This window comes from Erpetoichthys calabaricus, chromosome 6 (genome assembly GCF_900747795.2).
Source record: "Erpetoichthys calabaricus chromosome 6, fErpCal1.3, whole genome shotgun sequence".
In the NCBI taxonomy this organism is placed as follows: domain Eukaryota; kingdom Metazoa; phylum Chordata; class Cladistia; order Polypteriformes; family Polypteridae; genus Erpetoichthys; species Erpetoichthys calabaricus.
This window is the reverse complement of record NC_041399.2, coordinates 196,018,981-196,043,692: the sequence shown is the minus strand read 5'-3', so window position 1 is coordinate 196,043,692 and position 24,712 is coordinate 196,018,981. Positions and strand designations below refer to the sequence as shown.

At 40.6% G+C, this 24,712-nt stretch overlaps 1 protein-coding gene across 5 annotated transcripts in view; it reads left to right on the top strand.

Moving 5' to 3' along the window:
• The window catches only part of arhgap39 (Rho GTPase activating protein 39), a 448,090-nt gene that overhangs the window by 353,386 nt on the left and 69,992 nt on the right, over window positions 1-24,712 (top strand). For 3 of the 5 annotated variants that reach the window (XM_051929195.1, XM_051929194.1, XM_051929197.1), the window contains exons 4-5: window positions 6,921-7,482; window positions 14,927-15,019. In XM_051929195.1, the coding sequence (XP_051785155.1) occupies window positions 6,921-7,482; window positions 14,927-15,019 (655 nt within the window). The remainder of the gene's footprint in view (window positions 1-6,920; window positions 7,483-14,926; window positions 15,020-24,712) is intronic. The other 2 variants (XM_051929199.1, XM_051929198.1) reach the window with 1 other exon arrangement.

Below are 24,712 nucleotides of genomic sequence, written 5' to 3'. Positions count from 1 at the left end.
CCAACCCGCTATATCCTAACTACAGGGTCACGGGGGTCTGCTGGAGCCAATCCCAGCCAACACAGGGCGCAAGGCAGGAAACAAACCCCGGGCAGGGCGCCAACCCACCGCAGTACTGAAGGAATGGCAACTGAAAATGGAGCTTTAGGTCATATGTGAATAATACATTAAAAAGCAGTCATTTCAAGCAGTATTAGTTTTTATCATCACTACTAATACCGGTATCTTGGCTTTATTTTTATATCAACATAATGGTATCTTGACAAAAAAGGTATCAAGTCCTTTTAAAAACATGAACATTTCTGTGCGATTCTAAACTTCTAGTGTACATAAATCCAGCCTCAAACCACCTTAATCTAATTTTCTATGTATTTGACTGAATGCTAGTGTATGTATTATACAGCCAGCAGCCCTCTTAGAAATCTCTCAGATTTTTTAACAGCAACAGAATGCCACCCTAATGGAAAAAATGCATGTTCACTTCAACTAAAAGTTAGAAAATTTCAGTGACCCAGTTAAGTTGTGAAGCATTAAAGCAGAAGAAAATAAATAAACTCTGACTGTGCACCGTGGCTTTCAAGGGATTTCGTTTTTGCTTATCAGACTGATCTGGCATTCAGTTCCTGGAAAAACCCAGTAGGCTCCACTTGTAATATCAGAGAGTCGGTCAGTATCTATTATAAACTTGGGCTCGCCATCTGTTGTAATAAAGAGTCTGAAGTAGATATTTCCAGCATTGAAGAACATTGACAAATACACATTCGTCTACAAGATATATTGCAACTTCAGTGGTCTACAATTTTCATTTTATTTATTTGCTTCTCAGTAGATAAAATAAATAATGGTCATGCCTGACTGTCTTTGTGGATAATATATTGAGCATTACGACTTCAATTTTTTCATTATCTTCCGAAAATGTCATTTCATTTTTAAATTTTCGCATGCACTGTTGTGACAAATAATGTCAGTTTAAGTAATAAAATAACCATGCAGCCATCAATTTTCTGCAGACGCTTTTCCTGTTGCAGGCAGCTGTAATTTGTGCTTGCAGCATCAGGCACATAGCAGGCCATATCAGGGATCGCTCATGCAATAGTGGGACCTACCAAGTACATTCTCAGAATGTGGATAGAAATGGAAACCCCCAGAGACCCTTACATAGACACAAGATGAGTGTGTAAACTCCATATGGAGACCAAGCAAGCCAAAAATTCAATCCGAAGTTTGCCATTTACTGTGCAGCAGCAGCACCAAGAACTGTCAGCAAGGAAAGGTACAATTGGCAGTACATCCAATAGTAGAAACAAGTAATAACCATAATCAGAATAGTCTGAATTTTGAATCACTTATACTAATTTAAATGTGAATAACTAGAAAAAAGAGCATTTTGAGAAGGGAGACATGAAGAGTCGTCACTCTGTATATGGCCACATGCAGCACCACCAAGCAGCCAGTTCTGTTCAGGAATATGTCAAACTGACTGATTACATCAACAATAACCAAAGCAATTCCCAGGATAGCTCTCTAATCCTGCATTTCAGTATGGCTTCTGTGTAGAAGCATCCCATGTATAAAACTCGGCTCAGCTCATGTCATTCCTGCCCACTACTTCTGTCTCTTCTAGTCATGAGCATCCAGCCTTGGCAGAAAATGTCAAAACAGCATAACTGAAGTGAATTCTGTAGTAGCAACCACCAAACCGGGAATGGTACCAAGGAAGCCACAATATTCATAAATAAATAGAAGTGTTTTATTTAAATTTGATCCAAACACAAGAGGAATGATCACAAAGAACAAAAGAAGGAATGGAAAACTTCTGCTTCCTATCTAGTCTTATATTTTATAGGTTAAAAGCCCTGTCATGAAGATGATTAGAACATTCGAACAATTGTGACGAGAACAAGACATTAAACCGAACCAGCTTGTCCATCCTATTCACCGAGTCAAGTCAAGTTGGGGATCATGCACTGGTACAGTGCGTTGCTGCACCCACTACACGATGAAACAACTCGGGATCCCGGTTGGTAACCCTCCAGGCAGACACGCGGTCCAGTCCCACCCTCCAGAAATGACCCTCTATCTGCTGTAGCCAGGTGTTACGTGGGCGACCCCTTGGCCTGATCCAGCCACTCGGGTCCCCAACAATGAGGATCTTACGAGCTGGATCACCCTCGGAGAAACGCGCCACATGGCCGTAGTGCCATAACTGACGCTCCCTCACAATGCAGGTAATGTGCCTTATTTGGGACTCCATGAGCAACCGCTCTTTTGACACAAAGTTAAACCAACGGTACCCAAGGATTTTCCGGAGAGACACAGAACCGAAGGAGAACGGTCTTCATCTCAGGTGGATAGCGTCTGTGTCTCGCAACCATATAGGAAGACAGGAAGCACCAGGACTGCAAAGACTTGGACCTTTGTCCTTTTGCATAGATATTGGGAGCGCCACATCCCCCTTTCCAGCAACCCCATGACCCCCCATGCTTTCCCAATCCGTCTACTGACTTCATAGGAAGAGTCACCAGAGACATGAATGTCACTGCCAAGGTAAGTAAATCTCTCGACAAGGTCAACACTCTCTCCACAAACAGACACACTGCTGATGGCCGTGCACAAGAGGTCATTAAAAGCCTGGATCTTGGTTTTTATCCAGGACACTCGCAAGCCCAGACACTCGTAGACTCCTCACTCAGTCTCTCAAGCGCCCTGATCAGAGCCTCCATTGACTCCACGAAGATCATCAGACTATTTACCTAGATTGACAAAAATTACATCAGTGTGTGATATAAAGGTCCCTACATTCCTACTGTGCACCACACTACTTGGTACATTTTTCCTTGTGTCTATGGCTCTTTGTGTGAAGAAAACCCTTCTAAACGTTGTGCAGTTTCATCCCGTAACAAGTTTGCAACAATGTCCCTATGTTAGTTTTGTAGAATTTATTTTAAAGTAACAACGGGGGTACACTGTATTAATTGCCTTCATAATTTTAACACTTCAGTCATGTCACCTCTAGCGATGAGCAAACCCCATGGAGTTCACTTGACTGTGAGTATAGAGAAATCATGACAATTCTCGGGAACTTTGCCAAACCCTGCAAAATGCATTGAAGTCAATGGGGAAAGAAGAACTAAACTGGTTTTAAGTGGATTATAATGGTGCATTTAGCTAAATCGTGCAACATTTTCATGCAATGCTCATTTTTCTTCAAAACCGTACATCATATAGTATACATCTTAACATCATTTTTTTCATTTCATTATTAGAATACAACAATGATAACCTCATGTCAATACAACCAATTTAATGTGCATACGTCAACCAAAATACATTATGTATACCCGCTCCGCTAAGAACAGCATTGGTTCAATTGTGTGTTAGCAGTTGACAAGCAACACAGGTATCGCAATGGTAGTGCAGCTGTCTTGTAGTAAGGAGATCATGGGTTTGCATCCTAGGTCCTCTCTATGTGAAATATTGTAAGATGAGTTTTTTTTTTCTTCAAAAAATTCCACCATGGACTGATTGATGAGGGAGTTAGGCCTCCATAGGCAGCCGGGGGGCACACGCCCCTAGTGTGTATATACAGTATATATATATATATATATATATATATATATATATATATAAAATATATATCATTGCACACACAGAATTCCATAATTTGGGGGCACTGATTGGTCATGCCAAGAAGCAGGTAGTGCAAACCGATCCTCAAATCATGATGGCCCAATCCACAGCCTGCTTGCCGGCCACGTTCCAGTTCCATATAAGTGAGGGGTGTGCGGGCTGAATGTTTGCGCAAACAAACCTTAAACCCTGTGAAATAATAATAGCGAAAGATTTATGGCTATTACAAGATGTTTGTAGCTTTTTCAGTTCTATTAAAAATACAGAAATTCCTTTGTAAATTATAATAAATCTTTTGTTATTATTATTATTATTTCACAGGATCTTGTGTGCTTTCAGACTTTGGATAAACGGGGTGATCGATCTTCTAAGATTTGTTTTGATTACACTCTGAGCACCATTGCTAATTACACGTACATTTGACCCATGACCCCTTTCTTTAAATGGACCCAGAGCGGAGCAAGTTGACTACAGCTTTGGCTGCTGGGACACTTAAGATTCTAAAATGTCTGATCCAGTAATGAAGACGCGACATATAATGAATCTATGCAGCACAACAAAGTATTTTTCATACTGTTCTCATTATGGTCAGCTAATGTCCCCCCTCAAATGAAAGTACTGTATTTTTTTTTAACACATGCAAGTTGAAAATACAGCTTGAGTAGTGACATCACCTGTGCGCAAAGCAGATCAGGCTGTGCTTAAATGTAAAGAGGAGTATAGTTACAGTATGTATGCATGAAGGTTCTGCACATTGACTGCTATAGCTCAGTGATGGCACTCGTAAAGCATCATGGGACATTGGGAAAAAAAAATGTTTGTCTAAATTGGCTGCAAAATGGATTTCTAGGAAAGCATTCACTGAACTATGTCACCAGTGAACACAGCCTATTCCTTACAAAAACACTTTAGCTTGTACTCTGCTCGTCATATACAAGCTAACATCCTATTAACCTTTTTTCTTCACTGTTTTGCTGTAGATAGTGACGAGTCCACTATAACTCCAAGGTCCTTCTCATAATTTGTACTTTTAAATTTCAGACCTCTCATTTTGTATTCCAATATAATATTTTTTATTTTATAGTATTTAATATTATCTGCCACCTATCTGCTGTAACAATCAGCTGATTCGACAGTGTTGGACCTTTCACTTAGTCTGGTATCATCTGCAGATTTAACCAGCTTATTGGTTATGTTCTTGTCCAGACTGTTTACATATAGTAAATAAAAAAGAACATCGACCCCTCACCATATCCCTTTGTTTCCTGTGTCTGAGCCAATTTTGTACCCAACTGCAGACTGTTCCCTGAATTCTCATTTCTTTTAGTTTGATCTCTAACCTTTCATTTGTAACCTCATCAAAAACCTTCTGAAAATCAAGTTAATTAATACCATATGCATCTTATCACATGCTTTTGTTGCTTCCTTAGAGAATTCCAACATATTAGTGTAACACAACCTTGCCCATGTGAACTCACGCTGACTATTTCCTAATATATCTGTTCCTGACATGCTTTTTCTACGTAACATGGTAATACTGAAGTCCCTTACCACTTGCCTTCCACAGTACCACACAGATGAACTCCAAATCTTAACCCTACAATCTTTTCTTCTCATCAGTTAAGTCTTTACCTATAACTCCCTCCTGATGGTCGACTCTACAACTACTTGTTCATAATGTGATACAGTATATACTCCATACACAATGCAGGGAATTTGGTCAAGAACTCTCTTTAGCAGCCCCTGGTGTCCCCCAAACCATTAGTGTTACGTCGCTCTTAAAGTTCTGGAATTTGAGGCAGTTGCCTGCTCAATTAGAAAGATGGACAAATATGGGCCACTCAAGGACAGTCAAAGGCTTGTCCTAAAGCCTTACCTGCATACCCCACGTCATTTTCACTCTCATGGGGGACCATTACACAAGTTGTGGGCACTCTGGACCAGTTTTTTTTTTTCCAAGGATGTCCTGCATTTGGATGCATTCATCCTTACCTATATTCTGACCAGTCCTGTCCCTGACACTGAGAAGCACCCTCATAGCATGATGCTGCTCCAGCCATGCTTCACTGTAAGTGTAACATTAGGCAGGTGTTCAGTAGTGGCAGTTCTTCACCAGACATAGTGCTTGGAGTTTTCCCAAATAGTTCAGCTTTTGTCCAGTCAGACTAGAGAAACTTTGTCCTTATGCCTTCAGAATCCTGTAAACTGTTGTATGCCTTTTACTCAAGACTGGCTTCCATCTAGCCACTCTTATCATATTATTCTTCCAACAGGTTCTCCAGTCTCAGCAGATGACATCTAAAGCTCTGTTAGAGTAACAATCATGTTCTTGGTCACCCGCCTGACCAAGGCCCTTCTTGCCCAGTTAGTCAGTTTGGCCATATGGCCAACTCTAGGAAGAGACCTGTTGGTGTTAGTCTTCTTCTATTTCACAGTTACTGTGCTCCTGGGAACACTCTTAAGCACTAGAAATAGTTTTACTTCCTTGTCCTTATCTATGCCTCACCTCAGTTTGATTTTGGGGAGTCTTCAGTGAGTTCCTTGGACTTTGTGGATTGTAGTGTGAATTATGGACCTTATATACACAGCTGTGTGCCTTTCAAAACAACGTCCAGTCAATTCAGTTTGCCATAGGTGGACTCCAGTCAAGCTCTAGACACGTCTCAAGGAGGATCAAAGCAAACAGGATGCACCTACAAAGGGTCTGAATACTTATATAAATGAGAAATTTCAGTTTTTGGGGAGCATTGCATGTTTCTACACAGACCACCACTCTCTTTCTCTCTCGTGCTTCTGCTGATTCCTGTACCTAATGCCAACAAATATACGAGGCATACCTCCCCCTACAACTTTCTGCACACCCATGGTGACATACAGGGTGTCTTTTGCTGCCAGTGTCGTTTTTTCAGTCCTGGAACTTAGTCCTGCTCTGATGGTACATTTACAGGCCGTGACAGCAGCTTGCCTAAGTTTAATATACCCTACTGCTACTAGTGCAGATATTTGTGATATATTAGGGCTTATTTTATTTTTGGCACAATTTCTATTTTTAAAACATTTTATATTTCTGCTTTTTAAAGGTTTTACACACCTGTCTGTTGTTGCCCAACTAAAATGAATTTAAAAAATGATAAATGGGTATTATTAGAGATGCCTGACAGATGTATTTATTGCTGGACATGAGGTATCAAGGAAGAACTAGTAGGAAAAAATAAAAAGCAAGCCAAATAGAAAATGCATGAAAAGTCTTCTCACACAGATTCTGATGATATGAATTGTCTGTTTTACAGTCAGAAGATCTGGGGGCTTGTGCCCAGTTTGAGGCCAGTCGTAACGCCCGGAATATGATGCCTAGTGCAAGCTGTGTGTTCCCCGAGTTCACATTGCGGAAACCCTCTTCTGAGACTGACATTGAAAACTGGGCCTCCAAGCACTTCAACAAGCACACGCAAGGCCTTTTCCGCCGGAAAGTCTCCATTGCCAACATGCTAGCCTGGAGCAGTGAGTCCATCAAGAAGCCGATGATCATGACGACGGACCGGAGTGTAAAGAAGGAGGCAGTGGAGATCTTCAAGCTTATTCAAATGTACATGGGCGATCGGCGGGCCAAGACGGACCAGCTTAATGTGGCTCTGGAGATTGCTACCAAAGGCTGGATGGTGCAAGGACTCAGAGATGAGCTCTACATCCAGTTATGTAGGCAGACCACTGAAAACTTTCGCTATGACAGCCTGGCACGAGGCTGGGAGCTTATGGCAATCTGCCTTGCCTTCTTCCCACCCACACCCAAATTTCATTCTTATCTAGAAGGGTACATCTATCGGCACATGGACCCTCTCAATGATACCAAAGGTAAGGCATTGAACAATGCTTGAGATAAAAAAGCTTATGTCATCTGCTATTGTCTTTGTTGACCTGGTATGCTTTTTTTCCTTCTGATTTGATGGTTTTGTTTGATCTTGGGAAGATGAAAACAAATATGTAAGAGATAAATCCATTAGCTCTTAAACACTTAGAACTTGGTTGCTGTCAATTTTCACTGTAACACCATTTTTTTCCAGCTGATTTGCACCTGCTTATATAGTAAAATTAATTTTTGAGACATCATGGTACCCGTGATACTCTGTTACTTGAACGATCGAATATTCACTATGTCGTAAATAAGGAAACGTCTTAAAAAGACTGGTTAGGTAGCCTGTGGAAATACATAATGCACTTTCTCTCAGTTACTCTCTCACTCTCGTCTGAAGCCCTCCACATTTCTTGCCTTGTGATTTTCTTCACCCTATCACCATTTGTGTGTTTATTGATTGTTGTATGCCAGTATGTCTGCTCATCATGTGAATGTATTGATTATGCTCTGCTGGCTGAATGATGCAACTTTACGTCATGATGTTGAAAAGTCTTTCCTTGCAGTCCAGCAAATTGGTTTTACTTAGACATGAAAAAGCAGGGGACTTGTTTAACTTTCACGTGCAGTACTTATAAAAAGTATTCAATCCATTGGAAGTTCACACATTTATTGTTATACAGCATTGAAACTTTCTAACATAACAGATACAACCATTTACTGGGAAATAAAGATAAACAAAATAAATAAAGAGAAGTCAAGCAAATTACACCTTTTATTGGCTAACTGAAAAGAATACAATATGCAAGCTTGTAATCCTTTTAGTCAGCCAATAAAAGGTGTCATTTTGCTTGACTTCTCATTACATCCATAATAGCTAACACGGTACAACACGTAGTACTATAAACAAAACAAATAAAAATAGAAATATAAGAAAATAAAAAAGCAAAATAAGACTCCTTACCCCAAAATGTGGCTTTTTTAACACTGATCAACAGAAAAATGATTCTTTGACGTGAAAACAGAACTCTGCAATGTGGTCAAAATGAATTAAAAATATAAAACACAAAATAATTGATTGCACAGCTATTCACCCCCATTAATACGGCAACCTTAAATCATCACTGGGGCAGCCAGAGGGTTTTAGAAGTCACAGAATTAGTTCACTGTGGGGGGTTTCCATTGATTGTTGTGTAAATGCAACTGTAGATGAAAGGGCTAACTTGTGGTGAGTTATTATGGTGGCCTGACCTGCACAATGAATTCTAAAGTACAAGGAGGACTGAGAAGCACAAATTAAGGGGTGGAAACAAGAAAATATCAAAGTCATTGAATATCCCTTGGAGTCCAGTTAAAGCAATCATTAAGAAATGGCAAGAGTATGACAGAGCTGTAAGTGTGCCTGGAACAGGCCATCCACAAAAAGTGAGTGATCGTGCAAGAAGAAGACAACTGATAGAGGCCACCAAGAGACCTCTGAGTTACAACTTACAGTGGCTTAGATTGGAGAGACTGTGCAGACAATAACTTACCTGGCATCTTCATTAGTTGCAGCTTTATAGAAGAGTGGCAAAGAGAAAAACGAACAGGACATCTCAGCTAGACACTGAAGTCAATTGAAAGCTTTACAGCTATCAGACTATATAGAATATTTCAACACTCCACAAAAGCCCACCATCCCCACTGGGAAAATTGTGGTGGCAGCATCAACCTGTGAAAATCCTTCTTGGCAGCAGGCCCGGGAAGGCCTGTGAGGGTAGAATGAATGCAGCAAAATATGGGGAATACCTGGTGGAAAAATTCTGATGCAGTCTGCAAGAAACCTGTAGCTGGGGAGAAGATTCATTTTCCACCAAAACACTTGACTCCAACCATAAAGTTAAAGATTCAAAGGAATACCTTAAACACAGCAATGTTAATGTCCTGGAGTAGCCAAGTTAGAGTCCAGATTCCAGTGAAACTGAGAATTTGTGGCTGCTCACTCATGATCTCCGTGCTACCTGATAGAGCCTGAGCAGCTTTCTAAAGAAGAATGGAAAAGAATTACAGTGTCCAGGTGTGCAAAGGTGATAGAGACCTGTCCACATTGGCAACTCTGACAGGTCTGTGTCTAAGGAGCATCTATTAAACACTGACTTGAAGGGGGTGAATACTTATATGATCAATTGTTTTGTGTTTTGTATTTGTAATAAATTTAGACCACTTTGAAGACAATGAAGTTTTTTTCTGTGAATCAGTAATAATAATAATAATTCATTACATTTATATATCGGTTTTCTCAGTACTCAAAGCGCTATCCACACAGGGAGGAACCGGGAAGCGAACCCACAATCTTCCACAGTCTTCTTACTGCAAAGCAGCAGCAAAAAAGGTAAATTAAATGCACTGTGGTTCAATGTTGTATAATAATAAAATATATGAACCTCCAAGGGGGTGAATGCTTTTTATAAGACCTGTAAAAATGGAGATCTGTCAAGGGTTGCTACTAATAACTAATCTTTTCTTTTGCTTTCTTACTTGAGTAAATGAAGGAAAAAAAGTACATTTGTAACACCAAAATGTGAAGTCTATCTATCTATCTATCTATCTATCTATCTATCTATCTATCTATCTATCTATCTATCTATCTATCTATCTATCTATCTATCTATCTATCTATCTATCTATCTATCTATCTATCTATCTATCTATCTATCTATCTATCTATCTATCTATCTATCTATCACATAGTGCCTTACATATCTATCTATCTATCTATCTATCTATCTATCTATCTATCTATCTATCTATCTATCTATCTATCTATCTATCTATCTATCTATCTATCTATCTATCTATCTATCTATCTATCTATCTATCTATCTATCTATCTATCTATCTATCTATCTATCTAATATTAGATGGTTTTAATTTGCTGGGGTGTCACCCTCTCCAAGTGACAATGGTGCAGAATACATCCATCAAGCCTTTCATAATCATCCACCCACTCCCATTTTAAACATTTTCATTGCTCACTGACACTTTTAAAAAAGGCTTCTTGCACTAGCGAAATTGATTTTTGAAGCTGTCTTGGACGTGTTCTGGCATCTGAAAAGAAATCACAGACTTGCAGCTCCATTTTGGCTTTCTGACGAGCCTGTATGTGCTGGATTGCTGCTTATAGCCCATCAGGCCTTCTAATCCCGAGCCAATCAATATTTAGGAAGCTGAATGCGGAGTTAACCTATTGAGCTAATAGGGGTGCCATAACTAAACAAACAGCCCTGCACTGTTATAGCTGAAGACATGCGCTGGGTTTCTGGCTGAATGGCTGTGTTTGCTGTCACAATTTATTAACATCATTTCAAAGGACCTTCTGGCGGTTTAACACGGCTGTTGCTTTCCTACCTTTTCAGTTTTGTGTGCTAAAATGAACTTAACATTTTTCTAAATATGGAACCAAATATTTTCTGCTTGTCTTATTTGGATCAAATGATCAGCCAAAGTTTGTATCCTTTAGCTATAACAAAGCTCAGAACACAAAAGGATATCTGTAGAAATTGGATATGGAGCATTACAGTTTTTTTTCTCTTCCTTTTTTGGATGTTTAATTACCAGGGTTCTCTAATTGGTTCAGATAAGTAACTTTACTTGGTGTTTTGCTCATTTAACAACAGATCCACAGTCTAGAGCAAACAGCATGGTAACGGATCCCTTGCTAGTGTCACATACCTTGAATTACAATGTACGCTAGTATTTTTAGCCCGTTTTCAAATATATGCAAACAATTGCATGTCACGAGTTTGCATTACAAGAAAGAAAAAAAAAAAGCTATGGAAACCTCTCTGAACATGCCAACCACCAATTGTGTATTTAATTATACTTGTTAGAGTGAGACAGTGGTGTAATGATAGTATACTGCTCACAACAAAGAGACTGGGGTTCATGTCCTGGGTGCTCCCTTTGTGGAGTTTGCAGGTTCTTCCCATGTGCATGTGGGTTTCCTCCAGGTGAGACAGTTTCCTCCCACAGTCCCAAGACAGAAATGTCAGGTGGACTGGCGAAGGTAAATTGGCTCCATATATGTGTGTGTGTGTGTGAGCGTGTTCACCCTGTCATGGACTGACATCCAGTCCAGGGAGTGTTCCTACCAGGCACTCGGTGCTTATAGAGATTCCAGCTTCCCCTCGACCCTTCTCTGGATAAGTGAATGGATTATAGCTCTTAAAAAATAATTCAGTGAGCAAAGGCAATGAGAATTAAATGAACATTTTCAAGAAGTGGAGCAGCAATAGAAAAGAATAAAATGCAAAGTGAATACCATCAATTGATTTATTGATTTAAATTCATCCCTACTACATCTTTTAGCAGTGAACAGGAAAGCACAGCCATCTCTGTTTTTTCATTTAAAATATCTTAAAACTAAATCTTCTTCTTCTTTTGGCTGCTCCCGTTAGGGGTTGCCACAGCGGATCATCTTCAACCATAAAATATCCATCCATCCATCCATTTTCCAACCCGCTGAATCCGAACACAGGGTCACGGGGGTCTGCTGGAGCCAATCCCAGCCAACACAGGGCACAAGGCAGGGAACCAATCCCGGGCAGGGTGCCAACCCACCGCAGGACACACACAAACACACCCACACACCAAGCACACACTAGGGTCAATTTAGAATTGCCAATCCACCTAACCTGCATGTCTTTGGACTGTGGGAGGAAACCGGAGTGCCCGGAGGAAACCCACGCAGACACGGGGAGAACATGCAAACTCCACGCAGGGAGGACCCGGGAAGTGAACCCGGGTCCCCAGATCTCCCAACTGCGAGGCAGCAGCGCTACCCACTGCGCCACCGTGCCGCCCACCATAAAATATCTTAAAACTAAATCATGAACAATAATTTTTTTAAATTTTAGATTTCTTTCAATAGGTGCCCTGTGACTTTTCCATGTTGTCCATCTACCCAATACCATTTTTTAGCACAGTCTAAAGACTAGTTTATATGCCAGGAATATCCTCAATTTGAACAGGATGTGATACTCCCAGTTTGGCCAGTTTAGATTCCCCAAATAATCTGACAGAGCAGCCTGTAGAGTGTGGCAGGACTCCAAATCAGCTGAAAAGAATAAGTAGACTCCACACAGACACCGACGGACACAGTGAGGCAGCAGCATTTATCACTGCAGCAGCTCCACCCTTTGCATCTTGTGAGAAATGTTAAACATTATTCAGAATGTATACATGTGTAAAAGTAGCTTCTCTTCCTATTTGTAAAGAGATCTATGACACTTTTGCGTGTGTGATCTTTCCATTCCAGAAACACATTTTAATTCACCAGCATGACATTTGTCTTCTACATCTGCTGTCATGTATGCACAGTATTTTGACTTCACCTCTGATTTCAGGTGACATGCATCCCATCTAACAAGTTGTCTGTGACAAGATGTCATTCGAGCAGCCTTGTCCTAAACCCCCGCTTTCCCTTTCATTTAGCCGTACGAAGCATTTCAGAATGCTTGTTTCTCTCATGTTCTGGTGCATTATTCCTTTGTGAGGAGCACATCTAATTTTTTGTCAAAAGGTCACAGAGTTAGATCACAACTAATGACTTCCTCCGTGTTTTTTTTCATGTGTTAAATTTCCTCTAGTGTAGAAAAAATAAATAAATAGCCTGTGTTTAATGATGGCCATTGCTCTTCTTTTGCCTCAGAATTATTAAACAGAATTATTTAAAAACATTGAAGCAAATTTGTACAGAAATACAAAGAAATAAAAGGTGTCAATTTGTTCAGCTTTTTTGTCATGCCCTCAATGACGTTGTTTGTGTATAGGATTTCTGTTTCACCTTGCAGCCAGGATGTCAGAACTTTGAAGAGATTGCTCATTATAGGTCCACATTAAATAATTTTCAATTTCTGTTTGTAGCTCAGATGTGATTATAGAGTATTTTTCCACAAATAACACACTTGTTACAATAAAGTACATAATACAATTTATTCATAGTATAAAGAAAATAGAAGATGGGTATAATTACAATATAAAACATAAATCTGTGCTAGTTTAGTTTGTTCTTTTCTTACTTAAAGAAACAGGCACATAACTTATGAATTCTGATCTTTCAATTATTGTGGTCAAGATGGATACGTTCTTTAGCTAGTTATTAAGTCTTTAGTGTTTGCACCGTGATGGTGACATTGATTTGCTCACAGCTAGTCTGCACCACAGACACTCACATGCACATACACATAGCTCATAGGAAGAGAAATGTTTAACAGGTAATTTTCTGTCCTTCACACAGTTTATTTCATTTTAGTTTTAATGACACCAATAACCAGAACACATTAGCTGCCTTTATCCTAGCTACCAAGTTACAATCAATAATTCTCAGATTCAAAGCATTTGTAGTTATGGTTTAGTTCTTGTTAACTCTGGTGTTAGCAATGCTTTATTCAAATCCTTCTGGGTCAGCTTTCTCCACCACACATGGGAGGATGTTCAATACACTTTTCCTTTTTTTTATTCAGGAGATCTTTTCTTTCTTCTCTTCCGTTGCATCTTGTGGTTACAGGTAGTATTGTAGTTGTTGTTTCACACACAGTGGTCCTTCTTTACTAGCAATAAACGAATGTCTGCTGGGTAGCTGGTGACTAGTTGCCTCCCATTTGTAGCCAGACGAACATTTGTCTTTACATATGGTCTCACTGGCTTGTGCATCTTGTTTTACTTTAGCAAGGTTTGGACTTGTGGCGCCCTCACCCAAAGTTGTTACAGATGGTCTTCCACTCTTACAGTCCAGCACCAAGTTGCTCTTCAAAATAAAATGGATCACTCCAGTCTTTGTTGCAGCCACACCCTAGGCAACAGGGGTCCTGCTATGAAACAGACATTATGTAGGCTGGAACTTCTTCCTTAGTGCAGTCACTTACTCCTGGCAGTAAAAAAAGGTCACCATCCGTCTTACACCTTGTAAATGGCAATTAATGGAGGTTGGTATCAGGAAGGGCATCTTTACTGTAAAACTTTATACTCTGATACCCCAAGATTTGGGAACATGGGGGTGCAGCTGGCCAACCTGGGTGAAGCTGGGCAATGGCCAATAGTCAATCATTTGAATCAATTATTTAATTGTTTATTTATAATTAATTTGGAAGCATGTCTGGAATGTTATGTTCATTTTGACATTATAGAGTTTTGTGTGTTGATGAATGGCATTGGTTTCATTAAAATTCCACACCATCACACAATAAATTTTCAAAAAATTTGATGATGGAAGACTGAGGGGTAATTTCATTAAGCCCTTTATGCTAGATTTGTGTTAATGCAAATTAAACTCTCCCAACCTGACCCCCTGAGAACAATGCCATCAATCAGCTCATCTTTTGTTTTGCTTTATGTTTATTGTTGATTTTTTTTTTGTTTGTTTTATTTTGTCTGTTTCTTTTGGTTATCATCTCATTTGTTCCCCAGTGAACCAGCATATTAAAGATCTCCTGGAGGCGGAGAAAAAGAGGAAGCCAACACTGCGAAAGAAACGCAGGCCGCATGTTGAGGAGGCTGAGGGTAGGAGTCCAGGCGGGTTACCGCTGCTCTGGCTTCTTGTGTGGGTCCACAGCCTTCCAGTCGAGCCCTGTGCTTGTCTGCATATCTGTCTGTTCTTCTCAATATGTGTTATTCCTGTTTGTCAAGTTCACAGCTTTTTACTGTGTCAAGATTTGTGGGCTTTAAGCTACTGTCAGGGACTTAAGGACAGCCAGTCTGCTGTGTGCTTCCTCTCTAAAAGCATTTCAGTGCTGTTTTTCTAAGAATCTTTGTCTTTTTCTTGGAATTTCCCTCATGGTGATATGTAAACCCAGTACAATTTCCTCCCTCTGTTTTATGCATTTAAAAAGCACAGTCATTAGCCCGACCGAGTATAAGCTTTACAGACCATATGCTACTTACGGTGAAATGAGTAGTCATCCATCTGTCTATTTTCCAAGCATACATTCTCAAATGTTGAGATGTGAGGAGTTGGTGCCTTTCCTTTAATAGATACGAGATGACAAAAACCATGAAGAGAAGTTAAGCTGGAATAAATGAGCAATATATTGGTCTAGAACAGGGGTAGGCATGGGCTTTGTTAGTATCTGGAACAAAATCCACTTAGTTGGCACTGAAACCAGCCTTGTGTCATTACACAGAACCATACAGATGTTAATGGGTCTTCTTTGGTTCATCCATTGGAACATTGTGATGAACTTCATAAGTGACATCTTTAACGGCTTTCTGCTTCCATATTCAAAGGCAGTGTTTATGGTGTCACAACCCATTTTTTCACATGCCAATGTGTTCACATCCCACCAGTGGGTATTTTTAGCATGATTGTCTGAGCTAGGGAGTGGGTTGGTCCCCCTCGATGAACACAGCATTATAATCAAAGCTGGGTTTGAGGTTCCACACGATCTCCAGAGCATTAGATCAATTAAGTGCAATCATTAATGTGTTGGTCTAGAACGGGGTAGACATGGGGTTTGTTAGTATCTGGAACAAAATCCTCTTAGTTGGCACTGACACTAGCCTTGTGTCATTGCACAAAATCATACAGGTGTTGATGGATCTTCTTTGGCACATCCATTGGAACATTGTGATGAACTTCATAAGTGACATACCTGTATTTAATGGCTTTTCACTTTCATATTCAAAAGCAGTGTTTGTGGTGTTACAACCAATTTTTTCTTTGCCAATGTGTTTGCATCTCACCAGTGGGTATTTTTTAGCATGACTGTCTGAGCTGGGGAGTGGGATGGTCCCCCTTGATGAACAGAGCATGATCATCAAAACTGCCCTGTTCCACATGATCTCCAGAGCATTAGATTAACCAAGCGCAATCATTAATGCTTTTCCTCCTTGATGAATCGAGCACAATCATCAGACCTGGCACTGTGGAGGACATCCAGGATTGGCTATGATCCACCTGTGATGCTGTGGCTGTGAAGTAAGCATGATCATCAAACCAGTGGATCGGGTTTCGCCCAGGGTTACCCGTGATCCACAGGCAGTGCTGCCACTGTCAAACTCAACTGTCGGAGTGGTGATGTGGAGGCCAAGCTTACGTCCAGGGTTGGCTACAGCACACCTGCAATGCCACTGCAGCCCACAGTTTGAGAAATGCTGTTCTGAGGGATGAGCTAGCAATTCACGACATTCAAAGATGTGCCATAGGTATAGTGGCAGCCTGTTGCACAATCAGTCAGTCCTCCCTTGGTGTTGCTTATCTGGTATCTCAGACCCTACCCAGTGAGTGAAGAAGCCATCTTTAAACAGTCAACACAGGCATCATCCTGTTGTCACATCTGTACAGCCAACATGTAGCATAACACAACTGAGACTAGCTGTCTTCATTAAAAATAACCGTTGAGCCCCTACCCAAAGTATTCAGTAGATCTCTGTTATCAATTTTGACATGCTCATTGGATTCATTTTGCTGCTGTTGTATGTTTTGATTCCTGGATTAATGTAAAGTCCTTACTTCATGTCTTCAAATTCTTTTTCACCATTGCCTGTGTTTAAACATCTAATTCTTGACAGTATTTGTATTCTGAGTCTGCAATTTCAGATCCTTTTTGAACAGAATCACAAGCACAAAATCACTGTGCTTGTTATTCAACTGTAAGCCAAGATGCATGTGGCATTACTCAAATTCAGCTGAAGGTGGGACCACCTATGTAACCAGATATATAGTTATGGCCGATGCCATGACAGGTCTAAAATATGGGTTTGATAATATATTGAATCCTTAATCTATTGACACTTGAAAGGTCAGGTAGAACACCGAAACAGGTGCGATTTTAGACATCTGCCTTTTTCTCAGACGATGTATCTGGAGATGTTTGATGCCACACTAGAAGGAATTCTGTTTTTGCCACTTTGCATGCTTGCCATTTTTCTAGGTGCCCCTGCTGCTGGTTATTAAATACCAGCTCATAGTATGGGTAACTCATTCCTGGCTGATGCAGCTTGTCAGTGCCGTCACATAGACCTCCCTTCAAAGTCACTGGCCCCAGTGACCAATTCCAACTTCTTGAAACAGTGCCTGCATCTTAGGAATGGCAATGTGATCTTCTCTTCTGTTGTGGCCATGCAGCCAGTGACAAAGCACAATTAGCAAGGGACCTGGAGCGCTTCGCTGTTAGGTGGTGCAGCAGGGATGTTACATACTGTATTGTCAGATGGCACAGCATAGATATTGAGTGCTGCACTGTCTTGTGGTAAAGCAGATGTGTTAAACACTGCACCTGTGCTGTGGTCTGTCGATTACAAGTGAGTCAGTGAGCCTTCTTATCTGGCACTGTAGATGTCCGAGTCTCTCAGGTGTTTTTCTTTATTGAACTGCAGCTGCTGTCAGCTTTGAGACTCTCCTTCTGTTGCTGCTCTGTAACACCGCTGTAATCTGTCTTGTTCTTTGCCTGCACAGTTTTAGCACTGGCCCTGTTTCACACAACCTACTTGAGGTCAGTGACAACTCCATTTTCTATACTTTTCTCAGCTCTGTAAACCCGATGCTCCATCATCGCCCACACACTCAGGCAAATGGAGAAGAGGTGGTGGAGCCATAGAGGTAGCAGTCTCTCAACTGTCTTCCCACCATTCTGCTGCTGCAAATGGCATTCAATTCTTGCTTCTCAACCATGAGACACACTAGCAACTCCTCAGATGAGCCAAACAAGCCCATTGTGGTCTCTGTTGCACTTGCTAAATCGGACAGTAGGTCTTCTTTTCCTCTCACTCCTAACACTGGTGTAGAGCCAGTGCTGAGTGCCAAAGTGGATATTTTTGTTCTTGACATTGTTCTTTAAAGTGGCTCGCTATCCTTATAAGGAATTGTTTTCCACTAGGAGGCGCTAGCTCCTTGGAAATATGTTCATTTTGCAATTGTGGCATTTTAAGTAACCAGAACCTAAATAGATATATTATAAAGAGGTGATATCCCTCCCTCCCTCCCTTAGTGATACGGCGTTAAGAAATCACATAAGAGAAAATAACTTAGCTTTCTGTAATGACAGTTTACGCAGCATAACAGACGGGAAGCCATGACAAGACCTTGTGTAGAACGTCTGCCATTTTCGTCTCTGCGTTGGGATTTTCCGGATCGGATCACATTATCTCCCATCTATCCGTCGACTTCAAAGTTGTGCCGGGCAATGTTCCAAGGCTTTATACTCTTTCTCCATGTGCAGGCCCCGACTTAGGTAAATCATGCCATTCCAAACAAGGACTCTAACACACAGAAGTAGTGCACGTTGTCCATTTCGCAGTTGTCCTTAACTTGTCTTATCTTAAGATGCTTGCCTAGCAATTCTAAATGCTGGGCCCCTGTACTAAATCTGGCTTTGTGTTAGCTGTACATGTGAGAAGAAAAGAAAAGCAGATTTAAAATATTTGCACAGAGCACAGTGACATATTAAACTAATATTCTGATTACAGGAATGCTCACCATTGCTGCACCTGAAGGAATTCTGTTTGTGGCATTGCAGGCTTGCCATTTTTATAGATAACTCTGCCGCTGACTCTGAAGCTGCTCATTTGCACGATGGAATGCTAGCTCATACTATGGCTGACTCATTCCTAGCTGATGCAAGTTGTCAGTGCTATTACAGTATTATTTATTACCAAACCATGGTGCCCTTGGGCAATGCCAACCACATGTGCCGCTAGAGCAACCGCCAGCAGACTCACATTGACAGCTGCTTTTTTTTTTCCTGTGTCCTAAAAATAGCCAAACACACTCATCATGTCCCAGTTTAAAACAACCCACACATTTCTGGTTCTTTGGGAAAAAGCAGAAAATCAGTGTGGAAAAGGGGAAAGTGAAAAAAACATCACGCAACTAGTGACAGGTAAGAGAGTGCATGTTGGTGCCAGGAGGTATGATACAGAAGCATTAGTCACTGTGCCGCCATGCCATTCAAAGTTAACCAAACAAGCTCAACATACCAAATAAAAGAGTATAATTTATCAAGTGTTTACTGTATCTAAATTATGGCTATGGCTGCCTGTAGTTTTACTTCCTTGCATTATCTAACCTCCAATTTCAAACTCAGATTGGATGCCACCTCTCTTGTTCTTCAGTTCACACGAGGTTTATACAGGTTCTCAGGTTGCTGGCATTATGCAATTTGTAGTTGTGGATAATGTCATATTTACCATAGGTTACCATTTGAATGCCTGATGAGAAGTTTGAAAGTACACCTTATGAGAAAGATGTAGGAGTCATATTGGACTCATTACTATCTAACATTAAGACAGTTTTCAGCTGTTAACAAAGCTAATAGGATGTTAGGTTATATATCACAATGTGTGGGGTACAAGTCAAAGGAGGTTATGTAATGGTCTCGTGAGGCCACATCTGGAGTACTGTGTGTATTTTTGGTTTCCATATTGAAAAAAAAGACATAGCACCACTAGGGGAACTTCAGAGGAGAAGTGACTAGGCTGATTCTCGGACTGAGAGGTATGAGCTATGTGGAGGGAGGAGATGAACCTCTCAGTTTAAGCAAATGGACATTAAGAGGATTGAAGTGTTTAAAATTATGAAAGGAATTAGTACAGTGGATCCCAGCTGCTACCTTAAAATGAATTCTTCAACAAGGACACAGACACAGTGGGAAACTTGTTAAGGGCAAACATTGCACAAATGTTAGAAAGTTTTTCTTCACACAGAGAATCATGCACTTGGAATAAATTATCAAGTAGTGTGGACTTTAGGGATCTTCAAATCTTGACTTAAAAATTAGGTGAATAGGTTAGCAAGCTTGTTGGGCTGAATGGTCATTCCATGTCAAAATTGTTATGATGTTCTAGTGTGTTGCAGGGAGAGATGTGAGGTTCTCTTTGGCACTGATGTGTTTAAACAGGTTGAAAAATCTAATAGAACTAAAGAACAAAACATGGCACATTTCCAAATGTAAGTATCTTCCAGAACAGATACTGACATGAGTGGAATGGCAGTTACAGAATGTGGCAATGTCAAAACACAGCCCTTTAAGCCTTGGTCCTTCCCTGTTGGAGGTCACTCCATCCAGTCTCTGCCCAGTCGTTCAGTACAGAGGCTGGGAGAAGCCTGCCTCAGTGTGGAGCTTGCATTTTCTCATTTGAAAAGAGTTTGTGGTGAAGTCTGTGAGTGTGCTGGTTGGTGGATTGTCACTTTATATTCTGTCCCCATTTTTACCAAATTAGGTCCCAGTTCCCCACAAAGCTGTCCAAGAACATATGGATAGACAGATGGGACAGGACAGGGCAATCCTGAAAAATAAATCAGCCAATGACTATCTGGTTGTAGTAAGTGGCCCTGCAAGTAGACTTGTTGAACTGCATAACTTTATTCTCTGTAACTTATGGATGTTCTATGTTACTACAATTGATGGATGATTAAATAAATGAATCCTCACTCAGTGCTGGTGAGATCTAAACTGTCTGCTTCAGTGAAGGAGACTCTGGAGACACTGATAATCATTATCTTCTATGTTTGGAAGAGTGCTGCTTTCTTTTTCACATTGTTATCATCTCCCAGCTGAAAGCCATTTTATCAGCTTATGCCTTCAGTTTCTGATTTGTCAAGATTTGATTTAACATGGCATCCCTGTATAGATATTCTTTTGTGTTTGCATGGTGTCTCTTAGCAGCCCCCTGCTTTCACCGCTGGAGATCAGTCTGCCCAAATTCTCCTTAATGGATCTATGTGGAGTCTAGGAGTCCACCCCTTTTTAAGTGGTCATGTAAGTGGTGGGGGTGAATAAGTGGAATTTGGACATCTTTTGAACAGTAAATACACTGTCACGGTTTAAGTAACATTTTAAAAATTTTCCTTCTATGCCTACTTTTTATCATTTCGATACAGCTTTCTAGACATTTTAGATCCCAAAAAACTACAATCTGTAGTTATTTTTTGTGTTTAAAAATTTTGAAAGATGTTATTTAGTATTGCCTCTGTAACTGCATTTTACTTACTGACAGGTGGTACCATATTGAGCAATGGTTGCTATGACCCAATGCTCTGTTTCTGAGCCATCTGTCCCAGAAGTGTGTGTCATGACATGACACCCATAATGGCTATAAGCCTGCGACGCACAGTGAGCTGCATCCAAGATTGTGGATAATGAAAGACTTTTCATGCATTCTCTATTATTGTTAGGTATTAGGAATGAAGACAAAGGAAAGGTTTATTGACTGTGATGTTTGATTTGCAGATTGGCTGTGCTTTCCTGGGCTTGACTTCTTTTCTTTGCTTCCTGGTTCCTCGTGTATACAATGTATCCAAAGATTTGAAGTGTGCCACTGATCTGTGAGGTTTATTCCATAGAATTATTTAATTTAAAACTGCTATTTGAGAGAGAGAGAGAGAGATTGGAAGCATGAGGCCAAAACTAAATACAGCTGAAGCCACACAAACCATCTAACAGGGAGAGGCTCTACTGCCATGTAAGCAACCTGACAAGGAGATGGTAAGAGACAACTCAGCTAGGCTATTAAAAAAGAGTAGATGTAATCTGTGGACTGACGGTCAGCTTATGGTCAACAGCTTAGAATCACCACCATACCACTAGGAAAGGATATAATGTTTTATTTTATCCTACATTGTCCTATATTGTTATAAAGAGTACTATATTATATATAGACTTTTGGTTTAGTAAAAGCTGCAATCTCCAATTGACTTATTCTCAGGGAGTGTGCGCCCCCTAGTACATGCAATAAAACCTTGCTTAACTTCCATACAAAATCTTGCTTATGCTGGAAACGCAAAGGTAGCATATATACAAAAATTATCGGATTTGCAAAACTATATGAATGCCACAGGTCATGCAATGTTCTTTTATAAATGTTGAATCAATTTAAACTTATGAGCATGTGCTTGTACTTTTAGCCACTCCCTGTCACTTCACACCCCTGCCTTTCCTAATTTTGTGCAATGAATTGGATTGACCACAGGTGGACTCCAAACAAGGTGAAAAAACATATCGAAGGTGATCGTTAGAATGGGATACCATCCATTATCCAACCCGCTATATCCTAACTACAGGGTCACAGGGGTCTGCTGGAGCCAATCCCAGCCAACACAGGACGCAAGGCATGAACAAATCCCCGGGCAGGGTGCCAGCCCACCGCAGAGAATGGGATACACCAGAGCCAAATTTCAAATGTCATAGCAAAGGGTCTGACCCCTGACTCTAGTATCAATGTGATATTTTAGTTTTTTATTTTTAATAAATCTGCAAAAAAATCCTACTTTTACTTTGTCATTTTGGGGTACTGAGTGTTGTTTGATGTGGGCAAAAAATTAAATGATTTCAGCACAGCGCTACAACATAACAAAGCATAAAAAATGAAGGGTCTGAATACTTTCTGAAGTAACTGTATATATATATAGCCGTGGACGGTGCAATACCTCCCCCTGTAAGCTAGATGGCCACCCCCCTGGGTATGAGCAATGCCTCGGTTTCCCGCAGGGCTACCTGGGAATTGGAGTTGGGGGCAGCCCTGTTGGGTCCCGCAGGCGCCACCATAGAGGCTGCAGCTGGAACTCCTGAGCCCTTGTGGGCAGTGTTTTCACCACACCCAGAAGTGCAGCCGGAACACGGCAATCAAGCACCTGGAGCACTTTTGGGTGAACTATAAAAGGTGCCAGCAGCCACCACTCCAGGAGCCAGAATCGGGAGGAGGAAGACTAGTTTGTTAGGGAGGAGTGGTGGAGGAAGAAAGAGTGCTTTATTGTGTGTTTTATTTGGTGTTGGTGCTTGGGGACTGTGTACTGCCTGTGGGACACGGGGAAGACGTGCACCCACAGGTGAAGAAAAAAATAAATCATTTTGTTTATTTTACATGTGCCTCCGTATCTAGTCTGTGTCAGGTCGGGCACCTATATAGCACATTTTTTACAGTATATTAATATTATTTTATATATATATGTATATTTTTTAATTTGTGTGAGCATATATACAGTATATATCTCTCTATTATAAAAAAAAAATCCTGGGAAGGAAACTAGGGAGACAAGACGTGATCTTCTTGGAAGACAATTTGACGTCCCGCGAGAGACACTTTAACATCACGTCGAGACAAGGCAGTGAGACAAGATTTAAAACAAGTTCACAGATATCTAACCAAGCAGTTGTTGGAATTATTTTGGCATATAGACATCATGTGCTCCCAGCTCTTAAAATAACGACAAGCAGAACACGCAGCTCACCAGCAGCAACAAGCCAGCAGATGATCTGACTGCAACTCCTTAGCGTGCATTCAGCCCCCCCCAAAATAACGCGAGCGACAGAGACATGAAGTGGCAAAAGGACAGCTGTTGTACAGGCTTTTAAATGATCGATGTGCAGCGTGACAAACAGAGTATGCAGCTCGCTAGCAGCAGAAAGACAGCAGCTGATCTGACGGCATCTCCTTAGCGTGCGTTCAGCTGCCACCCCTTCACAACACGAGCAGCATTATAAGTCCTGCGAGAAAGATTTAACCACGCCCGGGGCTGGAAATAAAGGACAAGTATTGTTTTTACAAAAGTTTTAAAGTATAAGTGAAAATATTGCATATGTAACAATTCCCATGAAAATAACAATCTCTTTAAATTGTATATCCGGTAAACCAAACCCAAGGGTGGGGCGAGCGAAGCGAGCAGTGGGCAGAGGCCCTAGTATAATAAACAAACATGTGATGAATTGTCAGTGACAATAGTTCAGAAAGACAGAGATATCAAAGACACAGTTGATATTCATGTTTATCCAAAAACACAGCACAATTCGTCACAAGCAAAAGATCCGGGAAATGACTAGCACGTAGGGCCAACACTATTTGACGTCCATTGAAGAGTCCATTGAAGAGAAGGCAACTTACACCTTTTGAAATAAAATTGGTTATATTTATTTTGTGTTTCCAATTGGAGCGAAGGCAGGTGAAGTGACTTTCTCATGGTCACACTGTGTCAGTAGCAGGATTTGGACCCACATGGCTTGAATTTCTACATCCAAAGTCCTAACCATTACACCACACACATGAATAAGTTCAAGCTACTGCTTTCAAGGTAAAATTGAAACAATAAAGTAATTCATAGTTGAAGTTACACAGAACTTTTCTCCATCTTAAAATAGTTTGCAAATTCGCCAATGCTTTTAAATTTTTCAAGCTTTGTACAACACAATCTTTTCAAGATATCTCAATGGAAACATAACTGTTTCTTTAAAAAAATAAGCTAGGCCACTGGGGGCCGAGTTGTTT